General features: G+C 36.7%; 1 protein-coding gene across 5 annotated transcripts in view; it reads right to left on the bottom strand.

Moving 5' to 3' along the window:
• The window catches only part of LOC143237942 (protein CBFA2T3-like), a 48,044-nt gene extending 34,391 nt beyond the window's left edge, over positions 1 to 13,653 (bottom strand). For 2 of the 5 annotated variants that reach the window (XM_076477712.1, XM_076477715.1), the window contains exons 1-2: positions 13,299 to 13,652; positions 9,147 to 9,372 (exon numbers count right to left, since the gene is read on the bottom strand). Coding sequence is in view for 2 of the 5 variants with exons in the window: in XM_076477710.1 (XP_076333825.1) it covers positions 13,299 to 13,380 (82 nt within the window). In the remaining 3 variants the exon portion in view is untranslated. Of the gene's footprint in view, positions 1 to 9,146; positions 9,373 to 13,298 lie in introns of all 5 variants that reach the window. The other 3 variants (XM_076477710.1, XM_076477711.1, XM_076477713.1) reach the window with 2 other exon arrangements.
• Between the last annotated feature and the right edge of the window lie 4,504 nt (positions 13,654 to 18,157).

Genomic DNA, 18,157 nt, shown 5'->3' with positions numbered 1-18,157 from the left:
TACCACGAGCAACGGTCTAGGAAAAACTTAAAATTAAGCTAATCCATACGTAGTATAGGTAGGCCTACCAATGACCATTGTTGTTTATAATTAGTCGTTCGCTCGTGGTGACTGGTGCTAAGTTATTAATACGATCTGTTAAGTAGTCCGCTAGTAAAGTTTGTGGTTTGTTTTATCTAATAATTCAACTCTCTTGCAGGTGTAGAATCAGTATCGATTCCCACAGAGTATATATTTATATAAATGTGTGGCTGTATATGTGTGTGTGTATATATATATATGCATACAGAGAGAGACAACTATAATTATATGTACGTTTGTATTGTTTGTCTAATCATTGGGCGTTTTCCTTTTTCTTCTAGAATTTACAATACAGTACATTACTAGTTACATTGACTTGGTACAAGGTACGCGAAGTAGTAACAATCTTACTACGTTCTATTATATAGGACTGTTTTTCGTATAATTGGGAATTTTTATGTCCTATATGACTTTTACTAGTTTATTGATAAATACAAATGAATACGGACAGATGGTCTAGTTAGAAACAATTAAAAGTACAGGTGGACAGAATTAAGTTGAAGAATGACAAACAATAGTAAATAATAATTAATAATTTAATGTTAACACGCTTTTAGTGAACTAAATAAAGGTGACATGTATGACGTAACAAGAATGTTTCATGTTACAGCATGTTAAACACATAAAGAACACACAATTACAATTATGTTTAATGTAATTGTATTCTAAGGACGATAAATAACACACTATTATAATAATGTGTCGTATAACAATATTCTCAGAAATTAAAGAACACACCATTACAGTAATGTTTAATGTAATAGTATTCTTTGAACGTAAAAATACACCATTACAAGAATGTTTCATGTAGCAGCGTGCAAAATGAGAGACAAGAGCTAAACGTATTTGTTAGTACTTTTGTTTTCTTATATAAATTTCATAAAATTTGAAAGGGACAGAAAGGAACTTACTAGCCCATCAAGGATGTCCCTTCTAGTTACAAACAATGACCACCCACCCCTTACAACTCATGTATTCATCCAAACTATTCTTGAACCCAGTCAAATTTTCTGCTTCCACCACCCTTGAAGGCAGCTCATTCCAAAAGCCAACCAACCTGTTTGAAAAGTAATACCATCTAAATTGCGGAGGACTCCTATGTCGCCAAAATTTAAATTAATGACTCCTTGTCCTATTGTTTACACTGTTAAATAAAAAAAAACTCTGATGGATCTATATTATCAATACCCCTAATAGTCTTAAACTCTTAAACATCTCAACCAAATCCCCTCTGAACCTTCTTATCTCCAGAGAAAAGAAGTTTAAAGATTTTAGTCTCTACTCATGAGGCAATCCAACCATCCCAGGTATCATCCTAGTAGCTCTACTCTGAACCTTCTCCAACAATTCAAGGTTCTTTGGTTTCCCAAACTGTACACAGTATCCTAAACGAGGCCTTGATAAGCCACGAGATTTAATTTTGCCATAACTAATTTTTTATTTCTTGTTTATAATAACAAGTAAAAAAATAACTTTAAAAGACATAACGAAAGAAATAAAGGATAGATTTTTCGCTTGAATAATATCACAAAAAAACACTAAGGTTATTATACTGACATATACAAAAAGTATAGGGTATGAGTCTTGATTCTGTTTTGGCGTGTGTTTGTGTTTTTCATATTGCAAAGCCACATCGGGCTATCTGCTCAGCCCACCGAGGGGAATCGAACCCCTGATTTTAGTGTTGTAAATCCGGAGACATACCGCTGTGCTAGCGGGGGGCATGTTTTGGCTGGACAGCGTATCATAGGGTCCATGGTTCGAGCCACGTCATGCTACCAATAATTCTCCGCATTTTCATTTGGGGCATTCGTAATTGTAACTCAGTTAAGATTAGTCATGTAAGGGAAGAGATGTTGGTTACTATTTGCCCCCTTTCTGGTCGGTAGTCCAAATCCTTTATCGAACATTCTCGTCATTTAAACCATGAGGGCATTATAATGTGATGGTAAATCACACTCTATCGCTGCTACATTAGAAACGGCTAGTACAGATACACGGCGAGTAGCTTTGCGCGAACTTTAAGACGAACAAACCAACTTAGAAACGGCTGTGCTTTAATCGCATGGTATCCGATATGGCCGCTTAAATTACCTATCCTATAAAGCGCCATTGTTGAAAACACTTGTATTTTTCTGTCTTATTAGGTTTATTAACTTTTATATACTAGTGTTCACATAAGTCGTCTCTTATAACATGAAGATTATGTTAACCGAGCTTTGTATGTCTGTACAAGAATTTTAAATAGAAGTTTCTTATGAGGTTTTGTCAAATAAGGATTATTTACTACAAATCGTTAAATGTAGATTATACCTTTCATAAAAGTATGTGTGTTGAAGCTCGCAGTATACAGTTAACAATAACAGTAGTAACTATAACAGTTATAATACAGAAACGTAAATAAACACTTTTTACAATTTATCTCTACTCATTATATGTACTCTGTATAAAATATTCAGAAAGACTTGAAGGCAAACAAAAGAAGTGAATTAAAAAAGAATGTCTTTCAGTTTGTTTGAATTTCGCACAAAGTTATACGAGGGCTATCTGCGCTAGCCGTCTCTAATTTAACAGTGTAATTCTTTTTACCAACGAATAGTGGGATTGACCGTCACATTATAACGCCCCCACGACTAGGAGGGCGAGCATGTTTGGTGCGACCAGGATTCGAACCCGCGACTCTCGGATTACGAGTCGAACGCCTTAACAAGCTTGGCCATGCCGGGCCACGTCTTTCAGATCGTGATGTCTGCTTCCACTGTAGTACTTGCCAGCGTTGCTAGAAATGTACATTCACGTGCACTGTCATTATTCCTCCGTTTAATACGAAGAACGTTTAAAGAGCAGTATCAAACTCTCTGTGACCTTTAACCTCAGATGACCTGAAGAAATCAATCTTCAGGTACACTAGCAAATGTTTATATCCTATTAATTGAAATTCAAGTGCAACTGTTTTTCCTTTTGTTGTTATATATACATCTGAGGGTCGGGAGTTCGAATCCCCGTCACACCAAACATGCTCGCCCTTTCAGCCATGGGGGCGTTATAAAGTGACAGTAAATCCCGCTCTTCGTTGGTAAAAGAGTAGTCAAAGAGTTGGTGGTGAATGGTATTGACTAGCTACCTTCCCTCTAGTTTTACACTGCTAAATTAGGGTTGGGCTAGCTCTCGTGTAGCTTTGCGCGAAATTCAGAAATAAAGAAACCCTTTTATACATGTATATATTTTTAAAAAATGTCAAAATGCTCTGTTTTTTGCTTACTTAATTCTTCTAATTTCACAATCATCACCAATTTCTTAATTTACATTTACCGTTCCAAGAATCAGGTCTCACAACATACTGGGTTAAGCCTCATAACGTGGCGTTTCTAACGTTAATACTCTACATGAAGGACATTTTTAAATTAAACTTTAACCTCACTCAGGTATAATAACACAGATTTTGTTGACATATATCTGGCTACTTAAATTATGTAAAAAACTTGAATTTTGACATAATTATTATTATCACTTAATTCGAAGTTAGGACTCGAGTAACAGCTAAAAAAAGGGCTTCAAACATAATAGTAACGGATTAATAGCTGCTGTGTCTGTTACATCCGAACTAGCATGATGAGTTCTGGTATTGGCGAAAAGCTTCGTCGGCACTGGTTATAGCAGATACTGTGTGATTGACAAAATGTTATACCTTTCCATTTAGAAATAGTTAATATATTAGTAAAATGTTTATTCTTAACCAAACAATCTTATTTCATTAAGCAAGAGCAAGTAACACTTTGTAAAGTGTCTGTTTTTCAAAATAAAGAATGTGAAATCATCTGTATAGCCTAGAGATCGAATGTGGCATTTTAATACAATGTCTTTTGTTTGCTTAATTGTTTATTGTTAATCAAAAAATTACACAATGAGTAATTTATTCTGCAACCACTATGAGTATAGAAATACGATTTATAACGTTATAAATCCTACAGCTTAACGTTGACCCACCAAAGTGCACCACAATGTTTTAATGTTACCATAGCAGTAATCACGTACGTTCTTACTGCTATGGTGACAGCTTATTTTAAAATTATGGTGGCTGTTAAGGTGATAAGCAAGTTTTTCCTGGTAGAAATGGAACTCCGACTCCTACTATTTTTTTTTTTTTAATTTCGCGTAAAGCTACACGAGAGCTATCTACCGCTAGTCCTCTCTAATTTATCAGTAAAGACTAAAAGGAAGGCAGCAATTCATCACCACCCACCGTCAACCCTTGGGCTACTCTTTTACCAATTAAAGGTGGGGTTGATCGTCACATTATAACGCCCCCACGGCTAAAAGGCCGAGTATGTTTAGTGTCACGGGGATTCGAATCCGCGACTCTCAGATTACGAGTCGATTGCCTTAACCACCTGGCCCATGCCGGGGCAGTTTAATTTTTGTAAAATTCCATAACCCATATACTTAAAAAGGAAACACGAGCAAAACATATGTGGGCACTAACAGAATATAACTAAAGAAGTAGCTAATTAATAGACGTTATGGGAATAATTTTATTTTTTAAGCATTAACCACCAGACAGCCAACAGAAATTCCAAAGCTGTCAAAACCGGGTCTTCTGGAAGTTATGTGCAACGATTTACCACTAAAGCTGCTTCTGACAGCATGTGTTCGTTCTTTTTGAGCAAGGCCAGGGTAGTCGACTCTCAACTTGAGGTTGGTTGATCTTCGCTAACAACCCAGCAGGAGCACGTGCTAAGTGCCCTGGGCATGAGCTCTTATGACACGTGCACCTGAGCAAAAGTTGACGTCATCCTTTCCAAATAATACTACTAACAGCATCTGGGAAAGTCATATTGATAAAGTGTCTTTATGACATACTCTACAGAGAAAGGTAGTAGTAATTTTCTTAACAGCGATACCTCTCGGACTCAAGTAGTTTAGAATGCGTTTAAAGTCCTTTTATGGTCCTTTTAATTTCCAGGATTCGTGAGAAAAAAATGAAATATTATTAGCTACCCAATTAGGAGCTCTTAACGAACCTTACTTGGATGACTTTTATTTGGAAAGACTGGTAAAATATTTCGATATATATTAAAGTTTCACCACTGTCGATCATTTTAATAAGCATACTCCCTTACTACACAAAATGAGGTGGGCGTGGCTTGATGGTTTCTGTAAATAAACAAACTAATGTTCCTTTCTTTTGGAGAATGGCATAAACCACGGAGATTTACCTAATTTATGTTTTACGTCTTACTCATTTTATATGTTTCCAGATGAATTTCAGAATAAATAAAATCGAACAACACGAGAATTCGAAATAAATACGAATACAAGAAAAATCTATGCATAGACGTAACCTATACAGTAAAGTTTAACGTATGTGATCTGAATAAACAAGTCATTTTTAAGTATCTATAGAGACTGTTTATTGGCGTATGCTGTTCGGGTATGAAATAAATATTAATTAAAAAGCTGAGGAGATGTTTTAAAAAAATTAATATACATTATCATATATAATATAAATAATAAAAAATTATACATGTTAAAGCTCACACAATAGTTGAGAACGTTAATCAAACAAAGTTGTTTAATAGGAAACCGGGCCCAGCATATCCAGGTGGTTAAGGCGCTCTAACCCTAATCTGAGGGCCGCGGGGTTTGAGTCTCCGCCGCACCCAACATGCTCGCCCTTTCAGCTGTGGGAGCGTTATAATTTTACGGTTAATCACAATATTCGTTGGTAAAAGAGTAGCCCAAGAGTTGGCGGTGAGTGGTGATGATGTCTTCCCGCTACACGAGGGCTATCTGTGCTAGCCATTCCTAATTTAGCACTGTAACGATAGAAGGAAGAAAGCTAGTCATCACCACCCACCGCCAACTCTTGGGCTACTCTTTTACCAACGAATAGTAGGATTGGCCGTCACATTATAACGCCCTTATGGCTGAAAGGGCGAGCATATTTGGTGTGACGGGGTTTCGAACCCGCGACCCACAGACTACGAGTCGAGTGCCTTAACTACCTGGACATGTCGGGCCATTTCGGTAGACAAAGAAGACATTGCAGTAATACTAGTTATACGTTTAATATAAAAATGTTAGTTATTTCGGCTTTCGCTAGTCTCCTATTATTCACTTGATACAAATGTTGAGCCTCAGACAAGAATGTTTGTAACCTTAGAATTATCTGATGTTACTTCGTAAAGTCGGGCAAAACCAGCTGCGTACGTTTACGTTTAAAGACTGCATGGAGAATTTGGTATGTTTTGTTTCGGGTTTCGTACAAACCTACGTGAGGGCTATCTGCGCTAGCCATCCATGATTTAGCAGTGCAAGAATACAGAGAAGGCGGCTAATCATCACCACTCACCGCCATTTCTTGGACTTCTATTTTACCACGAATAGTGGGATTGACCGTTACATTATAACGCCCCCAAAGCTGAAAGGACGATCATATTTGGTGTGACAGGAGTTCGAACGTACGACCTTCTGATTACATGATGAAGAATCTTAAAGGACAACACAACTTTTAGTGCCTCACTGAGTCCATTTCTAAGGGGATTAAAATGGTGCCTTGTATAAACTGTGGAATTCACCACAACTACTACATGCTGTTATTGTATCCTCTGATAGACTTTAGTGTTATAGTTTTGTAGTTTCTTTGATACAATAATGTTAAATAAAAAGCTTCTAAATTATGCTTAAAATCATGCCTCATTCCTAAATCTCTAGGATGAAGCAATAGCTGTAGAGAATTTACGTACGAACTAGCAGCGACAACATAAATACGATCATTTTTTACCTGTCGTTAAAAGACGTTTTGTTTTCCTTTAACCCTAAACGACCTACTTTGATGCACAGAGTGTAAGAGTGAAGCCTAGTAGCATGTTCCTGTTTGTAATCATCCTGAAATGCTAAAGGCGTTCAAAATATCGGACGGGAAATGTGGACTCTGCACTAATTCAGACACTGAAAATTTAAGTATTATCCTGAATAGATGTCACAGGTGTCAAAAAAAAGTCAAAAGAGGACATTGTGTTGACATTATAGACTGTATGGCCTGCAGAACCACATAGATGTTAAGTTATTCAGTGAGATATTAAAAACATTGAAGGATTGCTACTCTTTGGAGTTAAACCAAATTTACTACGTGAACAAATGTACACGGAAATGAATTATGAACTGCCTTTGAAAGCGTTCATCTTATAGTCAAATGAACACTTTGCACGGACCGTCATGGTCATGTGGCTAAAGCACTCGACTTGCAATCTGAGGGTCGTGGGTTCGAATCCCTATCACATCAAACATGCTCGCCCTTTCAGCTGTAGGGTAATTGTAAATTGACGATCAATCGTTCGTACAAAAGTAGTCCGAAAGTTGGCGGTGGGTGTTGACGACTAGCTGCCTTCCCTCTAGTCTTACACTGCTCAGTTAGAGAGGGTTAGCACACATGTATCTTTGCTCGAAATACAAACTGACATTTTGCGTTAAATTATCAAACACGAAAAAGGCTTAACTCGTGTTTGGCCTAACACTCTCTCTCGTGCCTAGCTGCTTTGCGCCGTAAAACACCCAACCAATCGTTCAAGTAATATCACATTTGTGCAGAATTTTTAATACATTTAAGTATCATTGTTTTTATGTATTGTGTTCACAGCACAATACGCCAGTCATAAACAAAACAATAGAATAACAATCGAATTTCATTTTGCAATTAAAAATGCACTGTATATCATGCTGAGAAAAATGTACTGGTCTTACTTGTTCCAATCTCTTCTTCAGTTTTAAAATTTAACATCAATAGATTATAGTTTAAATAGTACTTTAAAACCACCTTGCTTCTGTTTCAACTCTTACTTAACTGTACTTACGGATTAAAATACCGAGGAAAAAAAAGAAAGAGATCGTTTGTTTGTTTACCTTCAGACCAAAGCCACTGTATCCACTGCGAGAAATCGAGCCCCGGGTTTTAGCGTTTAAGTCCTTAAGCTTATCACTTTCCCACAGTGGGGGCCCGACATGGCCAGGTGGTTAAGGCGCTAGACTCGTAATCCGAAGGTGGCGGGTTCGAATCCCCGTCACACCAAAAATGCTCGCCCGTGGGGGCGTTATAATGTAATGGTCAATCCCACTATTCATTGGTAAAAGAGTAGCCCAAGAGTTGGCAATGGATGATTAGCTGTCTTCCCTTTAATCTTACACTGCTGTATCAGGGACGACTACCGCAGCTAAACCTTGTGTAGCTTTACGCGAAATTCAAAACAAACCAAACCCCCAGTGGGTCGAAAAACGGTTCGCTGGCAGTGATTTATCAGGAATTCTTTCGCTGCCACGTTATGCACAACAAAGTTCTTTTTTATATATTTTTCATGGCGAATACACTGCTATAGAGGAGGCATGTGTAAGCTTATAGTAGTGAAATAATTAAAGCCGAATCTATCAGCACAAAGCCCCAACTTCAAATCATTAAGCAGCCCAAAAGATAAACAGGTTATATATTTAGATAGTTAATAAATTTTGATACTACCAAGAATACATACACATACATATACACATATATAAACTCACGGTATTTATTGCCGAGTTTTGTAAATCAGTTTTTTTTTATGTTTTTCGTAAAAATTATTTTATTTACATGAATTATGCTTGAAACAAAACACATTACCAATGAACTCTCTAGGGTTCTAAGCAGATTCTCCTGGACAGAAACTACATGTGGACTAGTTTTTACGTCTGTGAAACTTCGCCCTAAAAACATCGACACGTACTTTTCCGTTTTTACCAGTCACGTTTAAACCACGTCAGCCTGCACTCGGTTAACTAGCACTAAAATTCTCCCTATAAATAAAATGTGGTTCCTCATTCGCGTACCTTAATAAAATTGTCTTACAAAATAACTGATTACTTCCAATAGATAACATCGGGAGATTCGTGTATGCCTTTGGTAGGACATTTATAAGCTACGTGTTTTCGCAAATGGAAGATATAGAGACTAAAAAGAAAGTGCTAACAGTGTAGTTCTATCTTCGTATACGAACATAATTTATATGAATTAAAAATGAAGTTAAATTATGCAAAAGTACCTTTTCACGTTTTCCTAGTTGAAATGTGGTGATTTCTTCAGTTGATTATCGAGATAGGAAGGACTGCGAGATTTGTTGAGTGGTTCAACGATGTTTACTTCCTGCAGCTCGTGCTCTGACTCTCGCGCCTCGATCTGTCAGTCTCAAGGCTCGCGCTCCACTCAAAATACTTGCATACACGAGTAGTATAGTCTCTGAACGTGATGCGCGTCTAGAAGCACGAGATCTTTTCACCAATAAGGTGAAGAGAACTGGAATTAATATTTTTAATGACACTCGGTAAAATAATTGAAATGAAACGTCATTGTGAATTCGTTATCTGATACTCGCGATGGACACTGAACCAGTCAAATATAAAAAATGTTTTTCACAGAAGTTAATGTTATAATATTAGACAGAAAAATGTTATTTTTTTTTACCTATATAATTAGTACAGTATTTGCTAGTCTTGCTTGTAAGAGTAACAAAATACTCAAACGTTTTACATTTTCTTTTGCTAGTTCTCGACATAAGTGAACTGGAATCGAAAATATGTATAGTTTGGCTTCTTAATCAAATGCGAAGTGAAGTTCTGTTTGTTTACAGCGCAAAGATACATAGCTGAATCTTTAACGTTTTACACCTTTAACGCGTTAAGTTTAACTTGCGATCACATTAAGATGTGTACTCAGAGCGAAACACACAAAAACCCGTGTTGAAGTTAGGTCTTTCCAACGGTTAAGAACAAATAAACTAAGTAGTGGTTGTTTGTAACTGACAATCAAGATCAATCAAACTTTTTAAACTCAGTTTCAAGAATAAATCAGTCCGCGAAGAAAAGAGACCCAATATTGTTAAGAATTTTGGTTTCATTTGACTTCAAACTTTTGATACACATATACGTCAGCTGATGACTTGATTATTTAATTTTTGTCGTGCATACTGGTGTAATAGAAAACATATTAATGTTAGAAATAAGCAATCTTATAACACCGAAATGTTGATTTTATTCAATTAAACACTCAACGTTTCGCTTTACAGCTTCTTCAAGAGCGTTTCCTAAAACACAAACCTTGTTGTTGTCATTTTTGAAGCTTTGTACTTTCAGTTTCCGTTTCTGTTTTAATTAGTGTCATGAGGTCGCGTTTTTCTTATGTCCATGTGCTTATTGTTAAACTTTATACCCTGCACTAAGTAGGTACTGTAAATAATACGTATTGTTTGTCTAAAGATCCAGCAAAGTCCAGTTTAAATCAAACCTTTTAATGTGTGCATGGACTTGAAAAAACAATCGAATGGTACCTCACTCAAGACATGTTTCACAAAAACTATTTTCAAAAGCGTATTTAATATGAGTTTCTAAAACATGAAAGTAACAGTAGAAAAATCATTTTTGAATGTTGTTGTTAAAATAGGAATTATGTCATTCAGTCAGTTTTATTGTTTATACCAGACTGGTGGATAAGACAGTGAAGGAAGACTTTCTACTTTCTTCGAAAAGCAATCAAAGCTGTGCCTACCGTCAAATCAAAATGTCATTAAATTAATCCTTTACAGATCGAATGAGTCCGACAAGTTTTAGACGATTTTACTAATTAATGAAAAGCGAAAAAAATAAGCTTTAAAGTAAATCAATGACCTAGTTCTGGGCTGCATACCGCAAGGTTCAAGGCTCCAGCAAATACCGATTATGAAACACGTAGAATAATTTTTAAACCAAAGGCGATAAAATAAAAATACAGCACATGCAAAAAAAACATATAAGCAAACGTAAACTATTTTTTCTTTCTATTTCTACCAGTGTAAAAGGTGATGACATGCAAACACGCTATTATTTAAACAAAATATTTACCCTACTTTATTATCTTATACGAGGGCCCGGTATGGCATGTGATTAAGACACTCGACTCGTAATCTGAGAGGCGCGGGTTCGAGCCACCGTCACACCAAACGTGCTCGCCCTTTCAACCGTGGGAACGTTATCATGTGACAGTCAATCCCACTATTCATTCATAGCTCAAGAGTTGAAAGTGGGTGGTGATGACTAGCTGCCTTCCCTCTAGTCTCACACTGCTAAATTAGGGGCGGCTAGCGCTGATAGTCCTCGTGTAGCTTTATATGAAATGTTACAGATGTTTTTAATTCGTTTTTATTCTTGCCCCATTATGGCCAGGTGGTTAAGGCACTCCTCTCGTAATCTGAGGGTCGCGCGTTCGAACCCCCGTCACACCAAACATGCTCGCCCTTTCAACCGTGAGGGCGTTATAAGTTGACGGTTAATCCCACTATTCGTTGATAAAAGAGTAGCCCAAGAGTTTGTGGTGGGTGGTGATGACTAGCTGCCTTCCCTCTAGTCTTACACTGGAAAATTAGGGACGGGTAGCGCAGATAGCCCTTGTATAGCTTTGCGCAAATTCAAAAACAAACAAACTTTATACGATATTCGCGGGATATAAATGGTAAGAAATGTAATAGGAACATCGTAGAAAACTTTGATTGTAAAAACGTAGTTATGTTTCTTGTATCCTGTATTGGTACTTTAGCCCTTAGAAAGTCTACAACACGCTGATTTATTAATAATTATCATAACGTACGTACCAGGGCCACTATGTAAAAGAATGTTTTCAGATTTAGTTTTCTTCACAATTATCCAGTCGTAACAATGCTTCAAATCCACTTGTTTATATACTTACTACACTAAAATCCGGAGTTCGATACCCCCGTAATGGGCACAGCAAATATCTTACTGCTCACCCCCAGTGGCACGGTAATACCTCTGCGGACTTATACTGCTAGAAACCGTGTTTCGATACCCGTGATGGGCAAAGCACAGATAACCCATTATGTAGCTTTGTCCTTAACTTTGAACAAATAAACCCATGCTGATAAATGAGACCACCTGAAGACAAAAGTTTAAACGAGTGAAACTTTCAGACTGATTCCATTGAAGTGATATTCTTTACTATCTTAAAACATGAAAAAGAAGGCATAACAACCAGATGGTTGTTATATATTTGTTTTTTTAGTTAATAAAAGATTTTAGGAAGATAAAACGTGTGAGAAACGTTTCAATGATCTAACATCAAATAGAAGCACTCATTGAATGTTACGTAGTTAAAAGGTTAAATAAAATGCAAGGGTAACACTAGAACTCTGGACTCTCCCATCCACAATAGTAAACTCTAAAACTAAAATAAAACAAACGAAGCCTTTACCATTATAATATTTATGAAAACTTTTCTTGAGCTCCTTTAAATTAGCTACATTCACGAAGAAAATTTAAAGTCAGTCACCAGAGGGAGGGCTTCCATACCCGAAACGTTATGAATATTAAAATATCTATTTAATATTAACCATTTTTCTTGGTATAAGTTTTCTTCACTTTTAGTTTTCCACCACATCTGAAAGCAGTCCATTCTAAAGGCCAACCACCCCATTAGAAAAATAAAGCTGTTTTAGTTGAAAACGAAACATGTTTTTGTATCCTAGGTTTGTTATTATCACCATTAAATTCGACAAGAAACGAAGATGAGATATCAATACTATCAATCAGATCCTCTCTAAGTCTGTTTTTTTTTCCAAGAGAAAATAATTTCAGAGCTCTTAACCTCTTTTCATCCCAGATACCATCGTAATATTCCTCTTCTGAACCCTTTTCAACGATTAAATGTCCTTCTTGAAGTTAGGAGCCCAAGACTAAACTCTGTGCTCCAAAGGGTGCCTAACCAGTGACCTATACATTTACATTTTAAAAGGGTGTTTGGATGTCTTTCTTATAGCAAACCACATTAGGCTCTCTGCTAAGTCCACCGAGGGGAATCGAATTCCTGATTTTAGCGTTGTAAGTCCGTAGACTTACCGCTGCACCAGGGAAGGGATATATTATAAAAGAGCATAACGTTTTGTCCAGGTAGAAACGTAAAGTGATAGCATCCATTTTGGATGACACCACTTACAATTATGAAATTTAAGTGACTTTTGTTGTGTTTTTACACGTTCTATTGAACACTGTCAAAGCTCGTAGACATAAATAACAGTGCTATTATTATTATGTATAGCACGAAGACAACACTACAGTGTTTATTTCGCTTTTTTTTTTTATTTAACTTCGGGTTTCTTCTTGTTATTTAATACAACTTGTTTAATTATAATTCAACATAATGCACGACTTACCCAGTAAACCTCCTCTGCAGAAAGCCATGCGTGTGTGGTAGTCAGGAAAAGATATGGAGGATGGAAGAAGCAGGAAGTCCATCTAACCGTAGCTCAAGTACGTGATGCTTCTCGCGACTTACTCTCAACCACATGTACGTCCTGGCACCCACTTTCAGAGCTTTTCCAATTAGCTCAAATTACTAAAAGCGTGTTTAACAAGAACCACATTCGGCCCAAGAACTTGGAGTAAACGTCTGTTTCATGTAACTGTCATCTCTATTCTGGTAAGCGATAGAGAATTTGCAACCCTTGCTTCAAGATTCCCTCTCACACTTCCTAGTCCTTAGAGAAGGAAGCGTTCTTCGATTATTAACCACACTAGAAGAACACAGCAGATGCTTTACTCAGGCACGTGGTCTCGTGCTGACTCTGTTTCCATGTCAGCTACGTCATCTACGTATAACAGAGACGTCACACACTGTTGAAACACCTGCGTTTCCAGCGCTAGCCGCGACAGCTGCATGTACACAATGGGCCACGTGAGGCTACAACAAGGGATCCTCCGATGGTTGTTCCAATGCTCACTAGCGGAAATATCGGCCAGGTGTTCCGAGCCCGTGAGTGTGGGGGCTACGGTTTCCTGTCGACAACAGTTTGTTTTAGGACAATGTCTTTAATTTCACTACCCTTCTGGCGCTTGTCAAGCGTAGAAATAAGACAAAGAGAAGTAAACTACTCGTATTTCCGCATTGCGTACACACTTACACATATCGTCAGGATGTTATTACGAAATCTTTACAGTTTATAATCCCATATGTTATTTTCTCTAATTTAAATAAATGAGCCAAGCATAGTCTAGTATTCAGCATACCGGACGGTAAATCCGAAGATCCTGATTCGCGTCTCGTTGCCGCAAAATCGCTCTCCGCACTTGGGGAGGAGCAGTAGGTTTGTTATAAGCAAAATAATAAAATTTTAACATTTGTCCAGAGTACCTCCAAGAGTTGGCGGTGGTTGTTGCCGACTAGTTGCTTTTCCTCGCTTTAAAATTAGAATTGGGCTATGATATGGGTTGCTATGCGCGAAAATCCAAAACAAATAAACTTTTAATAACCCATGCAGACTTTTTTACAATAGCATTTTCGTATTTAATTATACATATCCATTCTGTAGTGTAATTCATAATCAGACATTCAGAGAAGGAGGACACGCCATATATAGCGGAACGTGAATAACGTTGCACGTTCGTTTTCGATACGCCCGGCATAGCCAGGTGGGTTAAGGCGTTCGGCTCGTAATCCAAGGGTCAATGGTTCGAATCCTCGTCACACCAAACATGCTCGTCCTTTCAACCGTAGGGGCGTTATAATGTGAAGGTCAATACCACTATTCATTGATAAAAGAGTAGCCCAAGAGTTGGCGGTGGGTGGTGATGACTAGCTGTCTTACCTCTAGTCTTACACTGCTAAATTAGGGACGGCTAGCACAAATAGCCCTTGTGTAGCTTTGCGTGAAATTCAAAACAAACAAAAATTTTTTTTCGATAAAAACCAAAACAATTTGAGCTTGGGAACATTAAATAATACTGCATCGTGTGCGCGTCTCTGTTTTCTGATAAATAAAAAACATTACCACACGTGCTGTCAAAGAGAAATGCAGATTGAATGAATGACAAAAAAGTTTTAGCATAAGTTTGTAATAAGATACTATACAAGTGAGGAAGACATTTAAAACTAATAACAAAAGATAGACAGATAGACCAAATATATAGCAAGTACATATTCATCTATGGATTGAGATAGCACATTACACACAGAATAGTGCTTCGACAAAGATGTATAGAACTCAGCACATTTGAAATTAATTCATTTTCTCAGTCGCGCCAGTTTAAATAGTGCATCTGTTAGCGAAGAAATATTTCACACAGACCTATCTGTCTTTCTCCAAAATACAAAAACAAACTTCCATATTAGTAAGTAGCTTTTCGTAAGTACGTATCAAAAGTGTGTGTGTAGGGTTAACTTAGTGACTACTAACATGCAAACGATATATATATGTATATATTCACGTGTTTGTCTTTCTTTTCATTAGTATAGGAGACCACAGTCGTGAAGCATTTGTCACTGTTTCATCGTTTCCTCGTAAAATATTACAAAATAAAAACAACTAAAATGAACGTAACGAAGCGTTATTAATTAACAAAAACATTGTGTACATGCGCGAAAAAAAAGAGTCCTGTTAGAGAACGTTTTCAATAAATGTCCCTAATTAACAAACTAGTAATATAAACACCGTGTACACTCGTGATAAAAGTGTCTAGTTAGAGAAAGTTTTAATAAGTGTACCTAATTAATAAGAGACCAGATTCTTGCATGATACGGTCTCTTTTTAGAATGGCTCTACCATGACGTTATAAAGCGTTTTAACTCTCTCACTGTCACGTTTATATATCACAATCTTTCCCAGCGTCACATTTATTTTTAAACGAACAATAAATAACGAAAAAGATACGTGTTTTGACATTTCTTTACTTATCTGAGACTTTAAAGTGGTGAGCTTTGGAAACTTTGAACCTTGCAAACATTTTTTGCGCATGATGATACAAAATTCCACGCAGACACGTGGTTTATATCACATTTTTCAAGGCTAAGATAACTGATATATATTTACACAATGTTCCGTATAAGGGCCCTTATTTATATATATTAAAATATTAAAGGCCGAGAAAGAGCCTTAGAAGAAAAAGAGCTTCGTTTATCTGGATGTTCTTATCCATAGCTTTTACAGTTTCCAGAGCTGTTTTATAACCTTTAATCTGATATAGTGAATTTAACCCTTTATCTGGGTGTTCTTATATACAGACTCTTAGAATTCCCATATAAAGCTTTTTTTTGTCGGTTTTTATACGGCGTATTAATTTTTTCCCTTTATCTTAGTGTTTATATGTGTATAGAAAATAACTATAAGTTTCTAAGGCTTTTTTACAACTTTGTTACGAATGTTTCTTTAATACTAGTTTTAAAGTCTCTTTTTGAAGTTTAAAATTAATGATATAAGATCTATTTCTATAAGTTCACAATAGACGAATAACCTGATTTAGTAAGATTGTATATTAACTATCTGTGTGCTCTACCCACCATTAGTATCGAAACTCGGTTTCTCCTGTTGTAAGAACGCAGACATGCCGCTGTGTTACTGGGAGGCTAAATTATGTCTGTCAGATAGATTGTAAGCGTTTAATCATCTTGGTTCCTGAGATTTATGGGTTTGTTTTAAGAATTTAAGCTAATTAAGATAAGAGAACATCTTAGATATCAGATAATCACATCATTTAAACCCAACTTGAAGTTCCTTATTAACTCTAATTCTATAAAACCTTCTCACTTTTATAAATTTTTCATCACCAAAGTATCACAGAGACTACTTTTTTGTGTTTTGGTTTCCCTCTGAATATGTTGTACTAATTTTAAACTATCGGTAAGTTTCGTATCTCTACACATACCTCAAATTCACAACTGTTTATTTACGTACTAGGCTATAAATCGTGAGGTCCGAGGTTCAACCAGCGAAAGGTACCGAACATTTTTCACACCGTCAGCTGTTGAAACATTATTATCGGAACATTCAATCTCTCTATTCAGTTTATAATCACCTTCAAGTAGGTGGCAGGTGTTCTCGGGTGGTCAGCACCTTCGACTTAAAGATCAAGATATTTATGGGTGAACTTTAGCGATCCGTTTAACCTGTGTGTTTTAGCTTCCGTGCGAATCAAAAATAGCATGTGCGTGTAAGATAATTGAAGAATCACTAACTATAGCCCAACGTTTCGATTTCTGGTTGTATGACAGAGATTGATATTAAATAGAGCATATTACATTAAAGAAAACGTGACTTAAAGTTGGAGAACCAAGTTTAAAATTGCTGGGAAATAAAAAAAATACAGTTTGGAAATTTATGTAATTACGCGTATGTTACATTCACGTATTGTGTTTTAAATAACAGGTTTTGTCTCCGCTCAGAAGCCGTATTGTTGTGTGTCTTCCAACCTTGCGTACGGTGTCACTCAAACACTCGAATTCTGTGTCAACAAAAACGTCAATATGGAGACGCTCCAAGAACGACTGGAAGTTCCGTTAAACTTTACTTGTAATGTATTTAGTGAGGGTAGCTAACCTGTGTTTACGGACCTCCAAATTAATTTCCATACAAATCACTAATAAGCGGTTACAACAACAGGAGTATAGGTAGAAGTCACCTGTAGTACCGAACTTTCCCAAGCCCGTCGATAAGTATCATATTAAAAGCACAGTTCGGGCTGGACCTGTAGAACCGAGGCTCTCTGCATCAAGAATATTTACTGGTCAGGTCACGAAACCTGTTCCAGAATACTGCGAAGTGTACTTTACTAGAATTACTGTATTGGTTTTCTCTTTGTAAGTATAAGTAACGGGTGGGCATACTTCGTGCGGACATCAGTAATGCTTGTTTCGACCACTAATTGTAATCTGGGAAAAAAATAACCACACGTTTAAGTGCACATAATGTACCGTCTACCTATCAGAAAATCATTAGATTGGTCCTTGTACATTGTATTACTGAATGATCTTTACTTGAAGCCATATAATTATTCGTATGTGTACGTAGATATATATAAATATGTGTATATTCTTTAAGAAACGTACATATGAAGTATGTACGAACGGGTACCGAATAGATGGGCGGATATATTACAAGCTATTCATATTTTAATACTTCGGAAAACTTATAGTTCATAAGTGGATATGTTATAGGTTATGTATAATATATAATTTTCCCGATTGGTTAGGTTTGTTTTGAATTTCGCACAAAGCTACACGAGGGCTAGCTGCACTTTACTT

This window comes from Tachypleus tridentatus, chromosome 13, assembly GCF_004210375.1.
Source record: "Tachypleus tridentatus isolate NWPU-2018 chromosome 13, ASM421037v1, whole genome shotgun sequence".
Taxonomy (NCBI): Eukaryota; Metazoa; Arthropoda; class Merostomata; order Xiphosura; family Limulidae; genus Tachypleus; species Tachypleus tridentatus.
The sequence above is the reverse complement of the archived record's forward strand: the minus strand, read 5'-3'. Positions and strand labels throughout refer to the sequence as shown.